The following is an 18,055-nucleotide window of genomic DNA, read 5'->3' as shown; positions in this document are numbered from 1 at the left end:
AGATTTTGGGGTGGGGTTTTGTGGCAGCAGAATGTTCTGTAGTCATGGCACAAGCAGATTTCGTCAGTCCACATGAAGCCAAGTAGTTCACCTGGAGGTAGAAAACATCTATCTTTCTTTCTTTCTTACATGAAAAATACTGTAGAATAGGAGTAAGAAAACTGAGGAACATGGCAGAGGTAGCAGAATGAAGAAGGAGAAGAACTAAACACAAAGAATACAGGGGAACTCTTTCAATGTTTCATATAATTCCCTTACTGACTACCCTTATTTAGCCTTTCTGTTCCATAAATCCAAAGAGGCAAAAATGGAAGGACTTGTTCTGGAAGTATGCTTTACAACATATAAAAGGTAACAGTCATTCGCCTAAACAGTTTATAGTAAAAAAGAAGTTCTGTAAAAAAAAAAAAAAAAAAAAAAAAAAAAGGAAACAAAACTCATAATAACCTGCGTTATCCTACGGACATCTATCATGGACCTTACGAAACCTCACTGAGACTGTAATTAAAGGGGAAACATTAGTGCTGAGGATACTAGGCTAAGTTATGCAGTGCAGGTATTTGGCTGGAGACAACAGAGCAACAACTTGAAAGTAGTGCCAAGAGTTGACCTGTATTACATCAATAAGATAATAATGACTTCTTTTGTACGTAACAGACATGCATCTTGCAGTATCACTTTATGGAATAGCGAGGTCAGCTGTATTTATTCTTGCAGTTTTAGTTTTAGTTGTGTGATTTGCCTCAGGTAAGACTCAAGGAAGAAATGACTGCACTTGCTCTTGAATACAGAACGCTGTCCACATATGCGGTGTCAAATGTACCACAGAGATAAGATTTCAAATGGGAGACTCAGAAGAGCTTTCCACTGGGAAAGATAAAGTCATCTGTTCAGCCTCCATTTTTAGCTTTTAGTAGTCTTGGTACTTAAAAAGTGGAGGATAAGTTAAATCTTGACCACATTTCTCAGTTACAGCAGTATCATTAGATTGTTCTATGAATCATAAGTCATCTTCCCAGTCTTCAGGCAAATGTCACTGAGGAATTCTGTGTGTTTTAGCTTCTCACACCCTTCTCCTGACTTGAGCTGCCTATTCTCTGGGATGGTGCAGTTTGCCTGATTTCTGAGGTGACCGAATCTCTTGCAGCGAGGTTGAAATTTTCAATATCCTTAGTTCATGGACTTTTACTCATTTTACCAAACCAAGTTTAAGGCAGAAAGCCCAGAAATGTGTTTTACTGATGTTCAGCTTAAAGTCAGATAGCAATGAATTCAGAAGAAATCAGCCGTGTAAAGAAAGATTTAAGCATAGATGTCAAATAAAAAAATTAATCCTACATGAAAGTACTTAAAACAAGCAATTAAAGAGGTTACCTAAAATAAACTCTGTTTCCCTCATGGTTAAAAGCTGTGGAGAATAAAAATCAGTAAACAACTTGCTAGGAGGAATATTTGCTAAAAAGTTCGGAGATGAAGAACTGTAACAAGAAGACTACAGGGAGATTTACATTGTCCAGCAGACCAATACAACCATAACTTGTATGCATTTGTCTTCCAAATTCTTATATCAGTTATTAATGTTTTATTAATGACACTAAAATTATTCTAAAATTAACCCTTAAATATATAACAACTTTGACATGTCCTTCAGTTGTATAGTTGTGGGTCTATCTACTTGTACTCTTATTGGCTCAGGACCAAGACCATATATATTGAAAAATGTAAACATTTTTCACATTTTGCCCTTTAGATAGAAAGTATACCATGTTAAGATGCAGTTTTTAAGGCTATCAAAAAAGGAGTTTGCAGGAAATTAGTTATTGGATTAAGTCCACACCACTTGTTCCAACACAGAAAGAACTGGAAAATAAGCATCACGTATTGTTAGATGATGCAGAAATTAGTGAAGTCTGCACATAAACTTATTGAATCAGTTTTATTCAAAATTAAACTTAAGCTTAGAAATCTACTTGCAAGTGCAATTTAGGTAGCAAAAGACAATGATGAATAGTTGTTTCATTTAGCTGATTCAGCAAAACACTTACTGTATGTGCATCCATACACTTCAATGCGCATTCCAATTCTGCCATTTGGATTCCAGTCCAAAGGCACGAAACGAAGATATCTTGCTTTAATTGAATGCTGAAGCTTATAGTATACGACACTGTCTGCATTTGTGTTTCCAGAAAAGGCCTAGAAGAAAATGAAAAAGAAATCAGCCACATCCATATCTAATACAGAAATATTTGAAGGTATGGCTGATCTTTTCGTTTTATACCCTCATCTGGCAAACAGTCAAGCACAGAAATAAAATGTAATTTTATTTCCTCTTACAGAAAGGTTAGATAAATTTCATTGCAAGCCTGTGTTTTAGATGAGCAGTATGCTCAATCCAAGAATGGATTATACTGACAGATCATGGTATTGAAAGACTCCGGTTTGCAGCAATCCAGAGTATTATAAAAGGATTTTAATTCAGTGTTCTGTTGAAAAACAAAAATCTAAATTTCAACTTTTTTCCCCAGGTAAGAGATAAAAAAAAATGAAGTATTATCATACTTTTTTTGGTCATTATTTAACTAATAAGACTACTTTCCCTTTCTGTTACATAAAGAAAATATAAAGAAACAAAGAAATGTAAAGAAGAACGTAAAAAATCTAAAGAGCTGTAATCATGAATTTTAGCATCCTAAAGAATGGAGAATATCATCTGATTTTGTTGGTTACATGTCCAGGTGCATGTAGTTCTTTTCTCATTGCCTGTTGGTGATATGTAAAGCCGAAAGACTTTGTTCAAACATTTTGGGTCTAAATATCTGATAAATTAGACAGAAATAGCTCTATGAAATATTTTGATGAGCAGAATTAAAAAGATTACACATTTCTGGATATTTGGACAGTACTGCTGCTATAAGCCACAGATGTTGCAACTGCAGAAATATATAGAAACCAACATCTTTAGCTACAGAGCTTCTCTTTCCATAAGTTTTTAAAGCAGAGGTGAGCTTCATTATTTACCCTCCTATACATGAATTTTGCACCTTCCCTCCCCTGTAGGAGTAAAATTTTAATAAATTCTAATCTCTGACCATTCAATAGGAAAAAAAGAAAAGAAAAAAGAAAACAGCTAGTGAATAGGCTCATTAAAGGTAACCTATTAAGCTAGAAATAAGCAATGAGAGTTAGTGACTCTGAACGCCCACACCACTTTCAAATTCATACTTTATAATTTCACTATCACAGGGGGTGAAGGTGGAAACATGCCAAAATACTGGAGAAGAGCAACTATTTTCTGGGTAAGATCCTTTCAGACCTCTTGTCCCTTCAAATCCTTATTTGGAGTCTGTAGCAAATATAGCTTCCAGTGAAAGTGTCGATCAGTTTGTTGACAGAACCAGAACCCACGCCCCAGAATTTTAAGAACTGTTAGCAAATGAAGAGTTCTATTAAGATTTAAATTTCTTTCCAAAATAATTTTCAGATAGCAGCCACCGCATGAAAATTAGTTGAGTACAAAATGCATAATCCTTCATTTTTCAATGCAGGATATACTTAAACCATGTGTTCTTAATTTAAAAACAGGTTTTTAACTTCAGTTAAAAGGTAATTCAAACTACTCTTTAAACTGTTCAGAATGGTCAATTTAGAAATCAATACATTTAGCTGTCATATTACAAAGCTTTTATCTGGGTAGAACGCATTTTAAAGTGTTATCAATTGAGTAGAGTATTAAATAGGTCTTTATTGCTTGATTTTAAACACTCTAAAGGTTAAAATACATAGATTGGGGCTTTTTTAATCCTTTTCACAAGAAAGAGGAGGCAATCAGACAGCTTTTGCTCCAGACTGCAAATGCTAAAGGTTTACCTGAAGCCTATGAGAGTAGCTTGTAGGTTTTTTAGAGGAGAAGCATATTCAATGTGACAGATACACTCCTGTCTTTACAGTAGAATGCAATTACTGTTTCACAGTTCAACCCAGCAATTGTTTAAGTACACAACAGTTGTAAACATATAATGAGCTTTCTTGCTCGCACCCCTGCCTTCTTCAGATTGTTCAGATCACTTCATTCTTGTGCCAAATCACTTGAAGGGAGCATGCTATTATTCTAGATTATGCAGAGTTCTCACAACCTACACAGGTATCTAATGGTTAAAAAGACTCAATATGACCCTGAGTTAATAGGAATGTTACATATAATAAGCACTGTCTGCATAAATATTAATAGAGTTGTAAAGCTAACCCCTCTAATATAACTGCCTACTGAATCTTAGTTGATGCTCTTACAGACACTATATTATATTGCTTTTTAATAGCATGAAGACGTGCCATCTATCTCAAAGAATGTGGTTTTCGAAATACGGAAATACAGGTTTTTTTGCACTTTAGCCTTAAAAATTAGCAGGGACACTCAGCAGCACTGATATCTAAGTAGATAGCTCTTCATGGCCTATTTTATTCCACGAAGGAAAAGTACCCTGGGCTGTACAGAAGCCTGAAATGAGGGCCTAATCTCAAACTTGATTTAACCCTTCTACTCAATTTCTAACCCTGTAGTTGCTTTACCTCAAGTTATTTTAACCCTGCTTTGAAGACAGAATTACTCAGTTCATTATGGCATCGGAAATCACACATGTGCTCTGGACTGTGTTAGTAAAGTTAAATCCACTGTGTAGAAGGGTATCACCAAGCTCAGAATAATTGTGAAGGTAAGCTTACATCAGGAAATGGTTAAAAAGAAAGTTCTTTACTTCCCATCCTCTACCCAGAAAGCAAATATGTTTTAAGACCAGGGGTAACACCAGCATCATGTCCAAATCCTCAGACAGTCAAAAATTCCCCCCTAGGTAAAGTTGTGTATAAGACATGCACTGTGTACACTGAAGTGTACTTTAGATCACCTACAACAGATGATGCTTATTTACGAATGCAACTTCTACTGCGTAATATACTATATATACACTGTAAAACATACTATAGGACTAAATAATATGCACAATGTTTTTACGTATATTGTGTACCCATTGTAAGAAATAGTATGATTTTTATTACAAATATTACTTCATATGAAGTACAAATATTATTATGTTAAATAAGTATACTTAGAAGGAAATTCTTGTTTCATGTTTAATGACAAGAACTGGAACAGGACCCCAGCTTGGGTAATTTTGCTGGAAGAGGAAGTTTAGCAGTGAGGTACTAGTGTGGTGAGAGCTTCGTCTTCTGTTTTATGAATTCTACAACCAAAACCAGCAAAAGCAACTAAGATCTTGCTGATGTTGCATGATGATGGTTATGCTTTGGAAACACAGTCAGACCAAACTGCCTGTACAATTCTTTCTGCTTATGACACACACTAAAACTGAAGTCGGTATTAGTGCCAGGGGTCATCAGGAAGGGAATAGAAATCCCAGTAGGCTACTGGCAATTTATTCACCTTAAAGCATCATTCAAACTGCTATATAGACCAGATATAAAAACAAATGTGGGTAGAAAACCATCAAAAATTCTTGTTTCAGTCAGTGTCCAATACCTGTAACATCTTCTGCTATTTGCATAGGAGTATACTCCGTCTGGCAAGTTCTGATGCTTTTACATCATCTGCACATTGTGCACATCATCTGATCAATGCTATGGTCAAAAGAAAAATATCTGACCAGCTATAGCAATAACATGATTTGCAAGCAAAACAGTGGAGGGATCTTAGAATAACTGGCATGATGCAACCCTGACTAATTACTGTCAGAGTTACTGATGTCATGCACAAGATAATATGTTTGCCCTTTCATTCAGTGATTCCCTCTATCTATCATCTTCCTTAGTTATGATAGAGTTTGATCTTGTTTGCTTTTTCATTTGTTTGTTTATTAGTGTTTTTATTATATAAATATTTCTAATGTGCTGCTTAAAAGATTTCAAATGTTTGAGGTATATTGATTTCATCATTTAATATTATAAACTTGAGCAATGTGATTCACAAAGTACAATTCCATTTGAATACAATATTATTTGAAAACCAAAAAATAAAATTAATTTTAAAAAGTCCTCTGAAAGAAGAGATTTAAAAGACTACTTCATCTCTAACTATATTTTTCACTTAGTGTTTTTGTAGTCCATTAAGAAAGTTTTAAGGAATACTGTTGAACATTTTATTTTAAATATCTCTTAATTCATTGTGCTGTAGATTTTGCCACTAAAGTATAATTTATTCTACTTGTAGATCAAGAGTTCAGAATTGGAATCTTACAGCTTTTAGCACTGAAAATACTACTGTTTTTTTTCTTATAGAAAATCATTTCACCTACCAAGAGGAATACAAATCTCTCATTTAGTTACTAACCATCTCTGAGTGCTATTAAAATTAGACGGCAAAACCAAACTATTGAGTGCTCTTCAGTATGTTTCAAAACACTATTTATTTTGCAACTGCATTACTAATAGTTTTATATATGATGGACTAGAAATGTAGAAAGGGAATTTATTTAATGAAAGACCACACTGTACACAGTTGCCTTTTAGAGCTTCCTTTCATAAGAAGTTACTAAACAGTGTCTCTGCTCATTATAGAACATCTTAACATGGATTATTCTCATGTACTATGATGAAAAGCAGGAATAGAGTGGGTACCTTTTGAAGAAATAAAACTCTAGCTACTATATATAGGTAGCTATTTCAAATTATTCAGTATCCAAAAGAACTCTCTGAAACACTCCGTAACAAGGTACCAGTTCCCACCTGTAATATCTTTTAATGTTTATGGCAGCACGTTAGAGGGAATCCTTTACTGAATTAAGCTTGTTCATTGACCAGTATGACTGTGACCTAATTGTCTTTACTGTCTGCTGATGTTTCTCCTTAGATTTAAAATTCAAGCTTCTTATATTAATCTTTATATTACCTAGCTCATAGCCATGTCCTGTTACATGCTCCTGTCATTTGCCTTCTTAACTTCTTTAATCACTGTTTTGTTTTGGGTTTTTTTTTGAAATAATGACAAATTGTACTGCAGAAGTGTTCTGAATGTTTTCCAGCTTTTCAACAGCAAGAAATTCATGGCATAAAATACAACAGACAGTGAAGGATGCAAGAAATACATCATACAAATAAAATGGCCAGCCAGAAGATTGGTATGACCAGTGCAATTCTTCTATGATATACATCAACTACCTTCAATTTCTCTACAAACTTGTAAAGATAAATTGTTTCTTTTGCAGTTCCTGTTTTTTAGCATTGTCTAAAATGAACTTCTTCCCAAAGACTTGCAAACTAGGTCCATCTTCCACCTAAAAGTGCTAAAGGACAGCTAAACATCAAAACCAAATTAAGCCAAATTATTCAAACTTCAAACAAAATAATGGAATCGGCAAGCAATGACATACCTTCAAGGAATAACTGAATTTTATTTTATGCCATCTTATTTTTCATTTTACTTTTGTACTTTGTTTGATGACAATATCCTCCTATAAAGTCACTTGAGTACTTAGATTTATGTAGGAAATGAATGTTTTACTTATAATATTAACTGAAAATAAGATATGTGATCTTGATAGAGCCTGAACTAAAAGGATTTGCAAACACATTTTAGAGAATAGAAAGAAGCAAGAAAAGAACAACTACTAAAGTTAATGAGACTTCTATAAATGTCTGTCCTGGTTTCACCTGGGACAGAGTTAATTTTCTTCCTAGTAGCTGGTATAGTGCCATGCTTTGGATTTTGTATGAGAACAATTCTGATAACACATTGACGTTTTAGTTATTGCTAAGTAGTCCTTATACTAAGTCAAAGACTTTTCAGCTTCTCACTCTGCCAGCAAGGAGGTGCACAAGAAGCTGGGAGGGAGCATAGCCAGGACAGCTGACCCAAACTGGCCAAAGGGATATTCCATACCATATGATGTCATGCTCAGTATATAAACTGGGGAGAGTTGGACAGGGGGCTGGGATCACTGCTTGGGGATGGGATGGGCATCAGGTCAGTGTGTGGTGAGCAATTGCACTGTGCAACACTCAGTTTGTATTTTCTTCTTCTATTATTATTTTTTTTTCTTCCTTTGCTGTTCTATTAAACTGTTTTTGTCTCAAGCCTAGAGTTTTACGTTTTTTTTATCACTTCTCCTCCCCATCCCACCGTGGGGCAGGGAACAGAGTGAGGAATGAGCAAGCAACTGAGTCGTATTTAGTTGCTGTCTGGGGTTAAACTGTAACAATGTCAAAAACTTGAAAAAAGTAGTTGTCATTATCACCAAATCTCAGATAGGAAAATTTAGAAGAAAGCAGGTTAAATATTCAGCACATTGTGAAATAGCTGGTCAAACTTTTATATAAAACTGTATCTCCCTCCTCCTAGACTTAAATCACTGCAATTTCCTCTTAGGCAGTGGTAATGTGTAAGCAGGATGACTGTTCTCTCTATAATTTTTATTAAAAGGTGAATGTCACAAGCTTCAATGTAAGTAAAAGGTGAAATTCAGAAACTACTTTTTCTTAGTTGAAAACGTCCCTGTAGAGTCTTCATGCTAGGTCTCCTGTCAACAATCTAATTTCTTTACTCTGTAAACCAAATCTAGTAATGCTAATAGTAAGGAACATATTAATACTATAAACTATTATGCAAAAAAAAAATTAGTATGTTATTCTACTGTAGTAAAATGACACAGCAATCAGATGGACATGCTGCATACTGCTGTTAGTGCCATCCTTCCTATATAAAGTTTCTTCTCTGCGAATTTTTGACAGACTTTTTTCACTCCGTTACTTTTCCTGACAGTGATGCATCAAACGTCAGCACAGAACTGAATGCCTAAATATAACTATGGTGCTGTTAGACAGAATTTTCTAATACTTATGGCCATAAAAGTTACTAGTTAGTCTGACCAGATACAAAAGAAACACTTGGCTATTGTATTCAAGCGCAGTAAAAGCGCGGACACGACTGGTGACTTTAATTTTGCCGTATTTTAAATCTTTCTGAACAGTTGGACCCAGAGAGTTGGACCCAGAAAGTGGTGACCAGTGGCACGAACTCTGTGTGGAGACCATTAATGAGCAGTGTACACCTGAGGTCAATAATGGATCCAATCTTATTTAACACCTTCATTAATGATCTGGATGACGGGACAAAGTGCACTCTCTGCAAGTGTCCTGGTGACATCAAAACTGGGAGGAGTGCCTGATACACCAGAGTGTTCCTGCTATCCTCAACACGCTGGAGAAAGGGACTAACAGGAACCTCATCACATTCATCACCAAGTCACCAAGCTAAACATGAGCCAGAAATGTGTCATTATAGCAAAGAAATCTAATGGTATTATTGGCTGAATTAGACAAAGTATTAGCAGCAGGTGGTGGGAGGTGATCCTTCCCGTTTATTCAGCACTGGTGAGGCCACACCTGGAGTACTGCGTCTAGCTGTGGGCTTCCCAGTACAAGAGATAAATGGACATACTGGAGAAAGTCTAGGAAAAGGCCACAAAGATGATGAAGGTGTTGGAGCATCACTCATAAGATTAAAGGCTGAGAGAGAATAGAGAAGAGGAGGCTCAGAGGTGATATTATCAATGTGCATAAATACTTCAAAGAAGGATATAAAGAAGATGGAGTTATACTCTTTCCAGTGATATCTCATAACAGGAAAAGACTCAGTGGGTACAAACTCAAACACAGGAAGTTCTGTCTGAATATAAGAAAATCTTTCTACGGTAAAGAATTTTTTTTTTTTCCAGAGACCTGGAATAGGTTGCCCTAACAGGTTGTGGAGTCTCCATCATTGGAGATCTTCAAAATCCCTCTGGACATGTTCCTGGGCAACAAGCTCTAGGTGACCCTGCTTAATCAGGGTTGTTAGACCAGATGACCTTTCCAAGTCCATGTCATTAACTATTTGTGATTCTGTGATGTTTGGTTTCACATTACAAAATGGAGGCTTTTTTGGTTGAGTTTTTTTTGACCCAGGTGGTGGGAGGTAAAAATACAGAGTTCATAACTTTACACCAGGCTGAAATCCCAGTGGAACCTCTGTGAGGATCAGACCTCCAGGTCCACCTCCTCTGTGTTGTGGGGACTAACAATGTTAACATCTCCAATGCAATGCAAGAGAATACACCAGACACTTGACACACAAACCACCCCTTAGAGTTATACATGCCTTTCAAAATGCTCTGAACATTAAGTTGATGTTTGACCATGTGAAATATTCCCTTCTCAGTCCACTCTTCTTCTTTGTCTTTCTTCTGGCCAAATTTTTGTTTTTCTTCTGTAAAAATGCTAGGCCTATCTTTCCTCTTCAGACTTGTTTCAAACCTGATCTTAAAGCTAACTATTTCGATTTTCTGGTGCGTGTGCGTCGTTGGTGATGCTGGTGCAGTTTTGCACCACTTCTGTCATCTTTACTGATTTCTCTTCCTAGGAAGTATTAAGCTATGAATCACAGCTGGCTTGGAGGCCATAGCTGGTGAGAATTCACTAAACCCTCATGCTCTTCTTACAGCTTTCCATCAGTGCAGTCAGAAAGAGAATACTGGGATAAACTGTACCAATATTCTTTCAGTCTGTCTCTCTCTGGTATTTCTTCACACTGGGTGAGTGTTTTATTCACTAGGATATTATATTATGTTTCTTTCTCTTTTTTGCCTTTCACTGTGTGAGCAGAATATCACCATACCTTTACACAAGAGAACAGCTCCAGAAGTAGGAGATGAAGACGAGACCAAAAGTGACAGATGACATTTATGAATGGATGCAATACTAGTGATTCTTTCTGTCTTTCTGTTTTGCAGTTTGGTTTGGATTTTGTTTGTTTTGGGTTTTTTTGTTTGTTTGTTTCTTTTGTTTGGTTTTTGAGAAACAAAATTTGATACAGTTTGGTTTCATATTAATATAGAAGAGGAAGATTTTAAAATCTAAAAAAAAAGATAACAACGAAAATTTGTGAGCTCTGTTTCTTTTTTGCAGCAGTAGCAGTTGGATACCCCATTTACTCAACAGCATTGCAGGGTTGTGTAGGTAGGATATGAATCTAGGGCCCTTGAATGGCTATTGCTAGCTAGCAGAGGTCTATCACCAGTTAGCCATGCTCCTTTGGAAATGCGGTTAACAAAACCAGTGTCTTTTTTTTGTCTTTTTTTTTTTTTCATGTTTGGTAGATCTGAAAAGAAAAGTTACTTCATTGTCTAGATGTCACGGTGTAGGGACTAATGTATGCATTAAAAATATCTTAATGTGAACCGCCAGAGATAACTACTTCTTTTGAATTCTTGCACCTACCTTATTTCCTGTTTCATTTATCCAATAAATTGTATGTGAAGTAACTTGTCGCCATTGGAGGGAGCCCTTGTACTAACAGAACTGGACACAACATTGAGGTTTGCTGACACTCCCTTAAAAAATTATCATAACAACTTTTCTTTATTAATACCCAATATGTAATTCTGAAACTACTATGCTTTATTGTTTAATATCTAAGTACTTGTACCTCACAGATATTCCCTGAAAACTGAACATGTGAATGTGTTTAATAACAGTATTACTGGAAATCTAAACAATCTTTATCCTCAACAACTATCAAAGGTTAGCTAATTTTTTATATGAAATGAATATACATATAGGTTTTAAAATATGGAACTCTAGGCCATGAATTTGTATTCCAATATTCTAAAGGTAACTATGATGGTCTCCGAGGACAGCAACCAAAGCAGTTTTTAATATAAGTGTTTTGACAATTTATTTTCACTTTTTTTTAATGTTTGTTTTGTTTTGTTTTGTTTTGTTTTAAGAAAGTCAATCTGTAAAATATGAACATATTGAATTTTGAATCTGGGTTACAGTGTAACTGTCCTTTCTATTTTCAAATCAGTTTGAAGTGTAGCCATTACTGTGCTGGGTAAAGAAATGTTTTTACTAATAGTATTTAATGTTGAGTGTCAAATGAAATACTTTTACATACTTAGAAATAATAAGCTCCATAAATGTTATGATACGTTTTCAAAGAGCAGTAAACTATTTAACCTGTTTATTTCACATATTTACTTGTTAAAAGTTGTAAAATTTGGGGGGATGGTGTATTTCTCATTATATGACATTTATGTAGGAATCCTAATTCACAATTATACTTCCACAGAACATAGCATAGCACAGACACTATCAAAAAGCAATAATAAATAAAGATAATTCGGGTAATTTATAAATCAAATAACTATGATGCAACTGCAGTGTCTGCTGCAATGTCAAAAGAGTAAGTAGGAATCCTGTTTGCTCAAAGCAATATTAAAAAAAAAAAAAGTATAACATTCCTTTGTATACAATTTCACAGTTTGCTCTGAAATTGAACTAAATGAACAGAAAGAAAGGAAGGAAATCTCATTAACTATGCAATGTAGAAATGTCAGGGCAAATTCTTTGTAGTTCTTATGTCCTGAGAGTCATAAACACTAAGAGATTTCAATAAAAAGGCTTCTACTAAATTTATTTCTGTGGCTTTTCATATATGAAGTCTCACCATTTCTATCTTTAGAGAAATGTCTGTATATGAATTCTTCTCATATACATAACTCATCGTTATGGATTCAAAATAATGTATAATACACCAAGTTATCGTAATGATAATCTGTTTCTTACGTTGCTACAACTTCCAAATTAGTCAAATATTTCACCCGTCTCATCAAAAACTTCAGTGGCAAAATATAACTTTTCTTTTTAAATAGTGCTTGCCTTTCTGGTTATAAGAAAACCTTTCAAAAGCATTCAGCTTCCATGTTGTTTGCTTTACTATGTCAAAAGATACTATGAAATGAAACGACAGAGAAATTCACTGAATAGATTAAGAGTTTCAGATGGATTCTAAACAATAGTCTTTCTGTATATACTAATATTAGCACTAATTCTGTATTAAATTTTATCAGAAAGGTTCATCCAATGTGTATTAAGGTTGCATTCTGAAGTAGTTATCAATGACTAGGAACAATTAAATCCAATGTGTAAAACATTCCCTGTTAAGAAAATCTGGAGTATAAAACCAGAGGTTCAGTTTTACATAAATGTCAGCATTCATGTAGCCACACTGAAAATAGATGGGACAACAAGATAAGCCCCCAAATTCAAGTTTCCAAATGACATTCTCTAATTATCCCTCATCTAGTTATTCAAACTTCTACTTGACCACTTTTATTCTGCAGTTACACACCTGCATTGAAATAGAATAAGACTACTTAATAGACTTCTATAAGAATAAAAGGCAAAGTGAAATCAGAGTGATACTTAACGGATACAGGTATTGAAATGATTAATGAGAAAAATAAAAGTTAAAATTTATCACTTGCCTAATGTAACAAAATGTAAAGGATAAAGCAGATGAACACCACCATATTCTCTCCCATGTAACTTCAATATGCATTTTTTTTCAATAGATTGTCTATTTTCAACAGTGTACTATATCTGTGCAAGACTTTCCTTTTCGTCAAGCATTTTTTTTGTATTCAAAAGAAACAAATACAAGCATTTCAATAAGGTTCATATTTTATCATTGATTTGATTGATAGCTTTGACACGTGTGTTGTAGTCTCTTAAGACTCTTGAATACAATGTAAAAAACCCTATGCGGGGAACATGCAATCTCGATAGTGTTCAATTTAGTGAAGATGACTTTTAAAAACACCTGCAATATAAGCATAAGAGACAGAGAGAGACACACATACAAAGTCATATTCCACTCATAAGTGCAGAACTCAGCTATTCATGAGGACAGAAAATAAAAATAAAGTTCTGTCTTCAAAATCAGAGACAAGAAGTTAAAGTAACCCAAAGAGGTGAGCTGTTAGCACTAAGAAATCTTCTGTAGGCACTGACGCTGGCAACATCGTGAGATGGTTTTGTACTGATTCTATTTGGAGCCCAGATGGAAATACAGAGCAGAAGAAAAGACATATAGAAATTTGAATTAAACAAAGCAAGAAAAGGTTTTCAAAAGAAAGTAGTCTGCACCTGTGGAATAAAATGATAAAAACTTCAGCATAATGTCATTTGGCCTCCCAGGAATCCTTTTGCTATAGCCTTTTTTAGCAGAATATATTAAAAGAATATTACTCATTTATTTGGGGGGGTGGAGGAGGGAGAGGAAATAAAGAATTTTCTAAGTTTGGGAAAAGATCTGAAAGTAGCTGGAAAAGTGGGCAAGTTTTGATTGGGATAGAGTTAATTTTCTTCATAGTAGTTTATATGGGTCTATGTTTTGGATTTGTGCTGAAAACAATGTTGATAGTTCAGGGATGTTTTAGTTATTGCTGAGCAGTGCTTACACAGTCAAGTCCTGTTCTGCTCCTCACCCTGCCCCACCAGCGAGTAGGCTGGGGAAGTTTGGAGGGGACACAGATAGGACAGCTGACCCCAACTGACCAAAGGGATATGTCACATCATACGATGTCATGCTCAGAAATAAAAGCTGGGAGGGCATTCAGAGTCAGGGTGTTTGGCTTCCCAAGAAGCCATTACGCATGATGGAGCCCTGCTTTCCTGCAAATGGAGCCCTGCTTTTCCTGCAAACACCTGCATGCTGATGGGAAGTAGTGAATGAATCCTTTATTTTGCTTTGCTCGTATGTGCAGCTTTTGCGTTGCCTATTAAACTGTCTTTATCTCAATCCATTAGTTTTCTCACTTCTACCTTTCTGATTCTCCCCCCATCCCAGTGTAGGGTGAGCAAGTGATTGGCTGTGTGGTGTTTAGTTGTCAGCTGGGATGAAACCACAACAAAGAGACATTCTCAATCCAGCCTTCAGTAAAGACTAGTAGGTTTCATACAATCAGCTCCAATTATATTTCTTTCTAGACTTACCACTCTTATCTTTATATCTTTATCCTACGTGATGCACTTAGGACAAAACAGAACAAAGCACAAGCATAAGTATTTGCTCATATTAAACCAAAACCAAGTAATTTGAATCTTCTGTTCTTTTTAAAAAAGAAACAGAAAATCCACAGCATGAGAGACTTAACTATGTTTAATAGCTAATGTACTTGCAGGCATACTACTGCTCTAGCGGACATCTGATGCCTCAGAAATGCAACACAGAGATCCCATAACAGTGCAAAGCCTGCACTGTAAACATGCTAGATCACTTAGGAATATTCACTAGAGTGCTCTCATGTGCCCAGGGGATGTGTTCTAAAAAAAAACAGTAGAATTTTTTAGCTAGTGAATGGAATAATACTAACTTCCTAGCTATTTGTCACATGGAAATTTTGTGTCTGAAATAGAATTCAGTATTAGCCTGACCAACAGACTTGGGCACCCTAAGCAGAAAAATGGTAGTAGTTCAGCCTTTCGTATACTCCTATGCCTTTAAATACAAATAAATGACTAGAAAATACAAGTGACTAGCAAATATGGCATGCAATAAAAGCAACTAAGAACACATGGTGGACAGGGAACAGACACACCTGCAAACCTCAGCAAATGGTACAATTGTCGAAGGGACAGGAGAAATGACTGAGGTGGTTATGCCAATCAGCTATGGGAAGTGCAAACAGAGTGAGCTGGCTGCCCACACAGTGGGGAAAGACAGAATAAAAAGAAGGTCCCTGCAGAAATATCATGAAATTATATCTTCAAATAGAGATGGGAGAAACCTATTTTAATCTTTGTGGCTACTGCTCAGAGCTGTCCACTGGATGGCATATGTGCAGATCAAACCTACTGTATCAGGTATGCCTTCATTTCTTTGACTATGACACGATTTCTTTGCAGGCACAAATGTGAATAACTCCATTGATCACAGGGAAAATATGACATATGGTTATTGGCCTGAGGACATATCAGTGCTGGTCACTGGCTTTGTTCATAACAGGCTATCTGGTGGAAAGTAGAAGGAATGTAAGGTACCAGTACAGTATTGACAATAATTCTGATATATTTAGCTTTTCTGTAGAAAAGCTAAAATAGATCAGCCTCATTGAACACTAATCCCATCTCCTCTACAGAACATTTAACTTCATCTTCTCTGTTTGTTAAGGAAAAAAAAGTAAAATATGCAAATTGCATCAGGAGCTGATAATGGTTTGGCTTCGATTTTCTCAGCCGCTGTATCCCAAGTTTAAAAATACAGAATGCAGACATGTAAATTACATACTGCTTGTATGTCCAACTTACACTGGCATTGATTTATCTCAAAGGTAGGCATTTAAGTATTTGTTTTAAAGTCACTAGTGTTATTGCAAATATTACTCAAATTTACCTGCATGCTAATGGTGTTATAGCTAGCGAGAAATGCATCACAGAAGCCCAGAGTAAGTATATGAAAATCTCATTGTTCCTACAGGATGGACATAGCACTCAATTTGAGATTTCAAGGGTCTTTCAAGGATTTTCAACTCTAATAATTAGGAACCAGACCTTACATGGGGTAAATGGGAATAAATTCCTTTTAGTGCACATGATACAAATAACCGTAACTCTGCGTCTTCAGTGGAGGTGATTGAATATATGGGAATAGTGCTGGCTACTTGTCATGCTAAGCTCTTTAGTTTATGTAATCATAAAAAGCATTTAATTGCATCTCTATGTGTACATATGTCAGTAAGGGTTAAAGCTAAAAGTGAGAAAAATGTTGGTAATGAGTGGGGACTTGTCTAGCATGCAAAGTCCACACTACACTACATTTACTCCTGGACATTCGACCATTTTCTTTCAATAATTATTTGCTTACTAAATAAATTGTCATCAAAGAGGTATGATCAATATGAAGTACAGTTCTTTATATTAATAATGAACCTCTTTAAATACAAGAACTAACAAATTCTTGCTCAACATGGTGCCCCTAGAGGGAGGCTCTCATGCCAGCAACATATTTGTGAGACAAAATCAAAGCCGCACAGCTCTGCTGAAGTACAAGTGTTGCAAGCTTCTATTATCATAATTTCCAGAATATTTAATATATTTTATGTCTAGCATTTATGACAAAGCTTGAAGTATGAGAGGCAGTGAGAGTCATTTGTTCATTGAAAAGCTGGAAAATTGTGATCGATTGACCTCTGTTACAGGGTTGGTCACATTTCTCAAGCTAAATTTTTCTTCGCTCAAGTGTAGTCCTGACACTGATTTTTATGTCATTAGTTTAGATATTCTAAACAGACAGTGTGGGAATAGCTTTTCTAAAAGAAACAATACCATTCTACAGTGCACTGAAACTGCTCCTAAACCCATCCTTTGAACCAAAACTGGGGATGGATGCCATCTCATGGCTTTCTGTAGGAAAGAACAGAAGGTAGGAAATGAAAGCAATAGCTAAATATTGAGAAAAAAAAATTGAATTTTATGATTTATTTTCTTATGTAGACATTTCTTGTGGAACTTTGAGCTCCATAAAATCCTCTTTTCTTCTACAACAATCTTCACAATAAGAGTGTTAGTTCTTTGACTATATATTTGTAACACAATAGATTGAATTTCAAAATAATTTTAATAAAAATTTTAGATTAATTTAGATTTATAGAAAGCTGAAGTAGTCTGTAGGAAAGTGTGTGACACAGATTTATTGTTACTGTCTTATACATTTTGTATTTCAACCTAGTGGATCTTGCTTACATTATAACCTCTTTAAACTGGCTTTCGTGCATGCTGGTACTGTAGAATGGGTATAAATAAAGCTGATTCAAGTGGATAATTCTAGTTTGCTAGTCATCCCTACCTTCTCCATGTATCTGGATAAAACTAAGTGCAAGACAGAAGGGAACACAGAACTAGCCTCATATACCTAGAGAAAACAATGCTTCTAAACAGATAAACTGATTCTGAAATGCTTTTAAAATGCATTCAAACTAAGATCTAACTACTGAATTCAGGTACAAATCTAAATTTGAATTCTAATAGCAGGCTGCTCTTTAATTTTTTTTCATATCGTGTGTAGGCATTCTTGAAAAAAAACAAAGCAAAATGAATTATCACATGAATCCTGTAACAAACACCAAAATCTATGTAAACACTATTCCTCACCTGAATGAAGAAAGCATAACGTTGCAGGGGTGATTATTAGTAAAAGTTTTCTTAATCCACTTTATAAATGCAAGTT

The 18,055-nt window shown here is 35.3% G+C and overlaps 1 protein-coding gene across 1 annotated transcript in view; it reads right to left on the bottom strand.

The window, feature by feature from the left end:
- Nucleotides 1–18,055, bottom strand: part of CNTNAP4 (contactin associated protein family member 4) — a 241,172-nt gene that overhangs the window by 83,615 nt on the left and 139,502 nt on the right. Inside the window, exon 4 of the mRNA XM_054186786.1 lies at nt 2,046–2,193. Coding sequence (XP_054042761.1) covers nt 2,046–2,193 — 148 coding nt within the window. The remainder of the gene's footprint in view (nt 1–2,045; nt 2,194–18,055) is intronic.

Source organism: Rissa tridactyla, chromosome Z (assembly GCF_028500815.1).
Source record: "Rissa tridactyla isolate bRisTri1 chromosome Z, bRisTri1.patW.cur.20221130, whole genome shotgun sequence".
NCBI lineage: Eukaryota > Metazoa > Chordata > Aves > Charadriiformes > Laridae > Rissa > Rissa tridactyla.
Note: the sequence above shows the minus strand (reverse complement) of the source record. Positions and strands in the feature narration are given on the sequence as shown.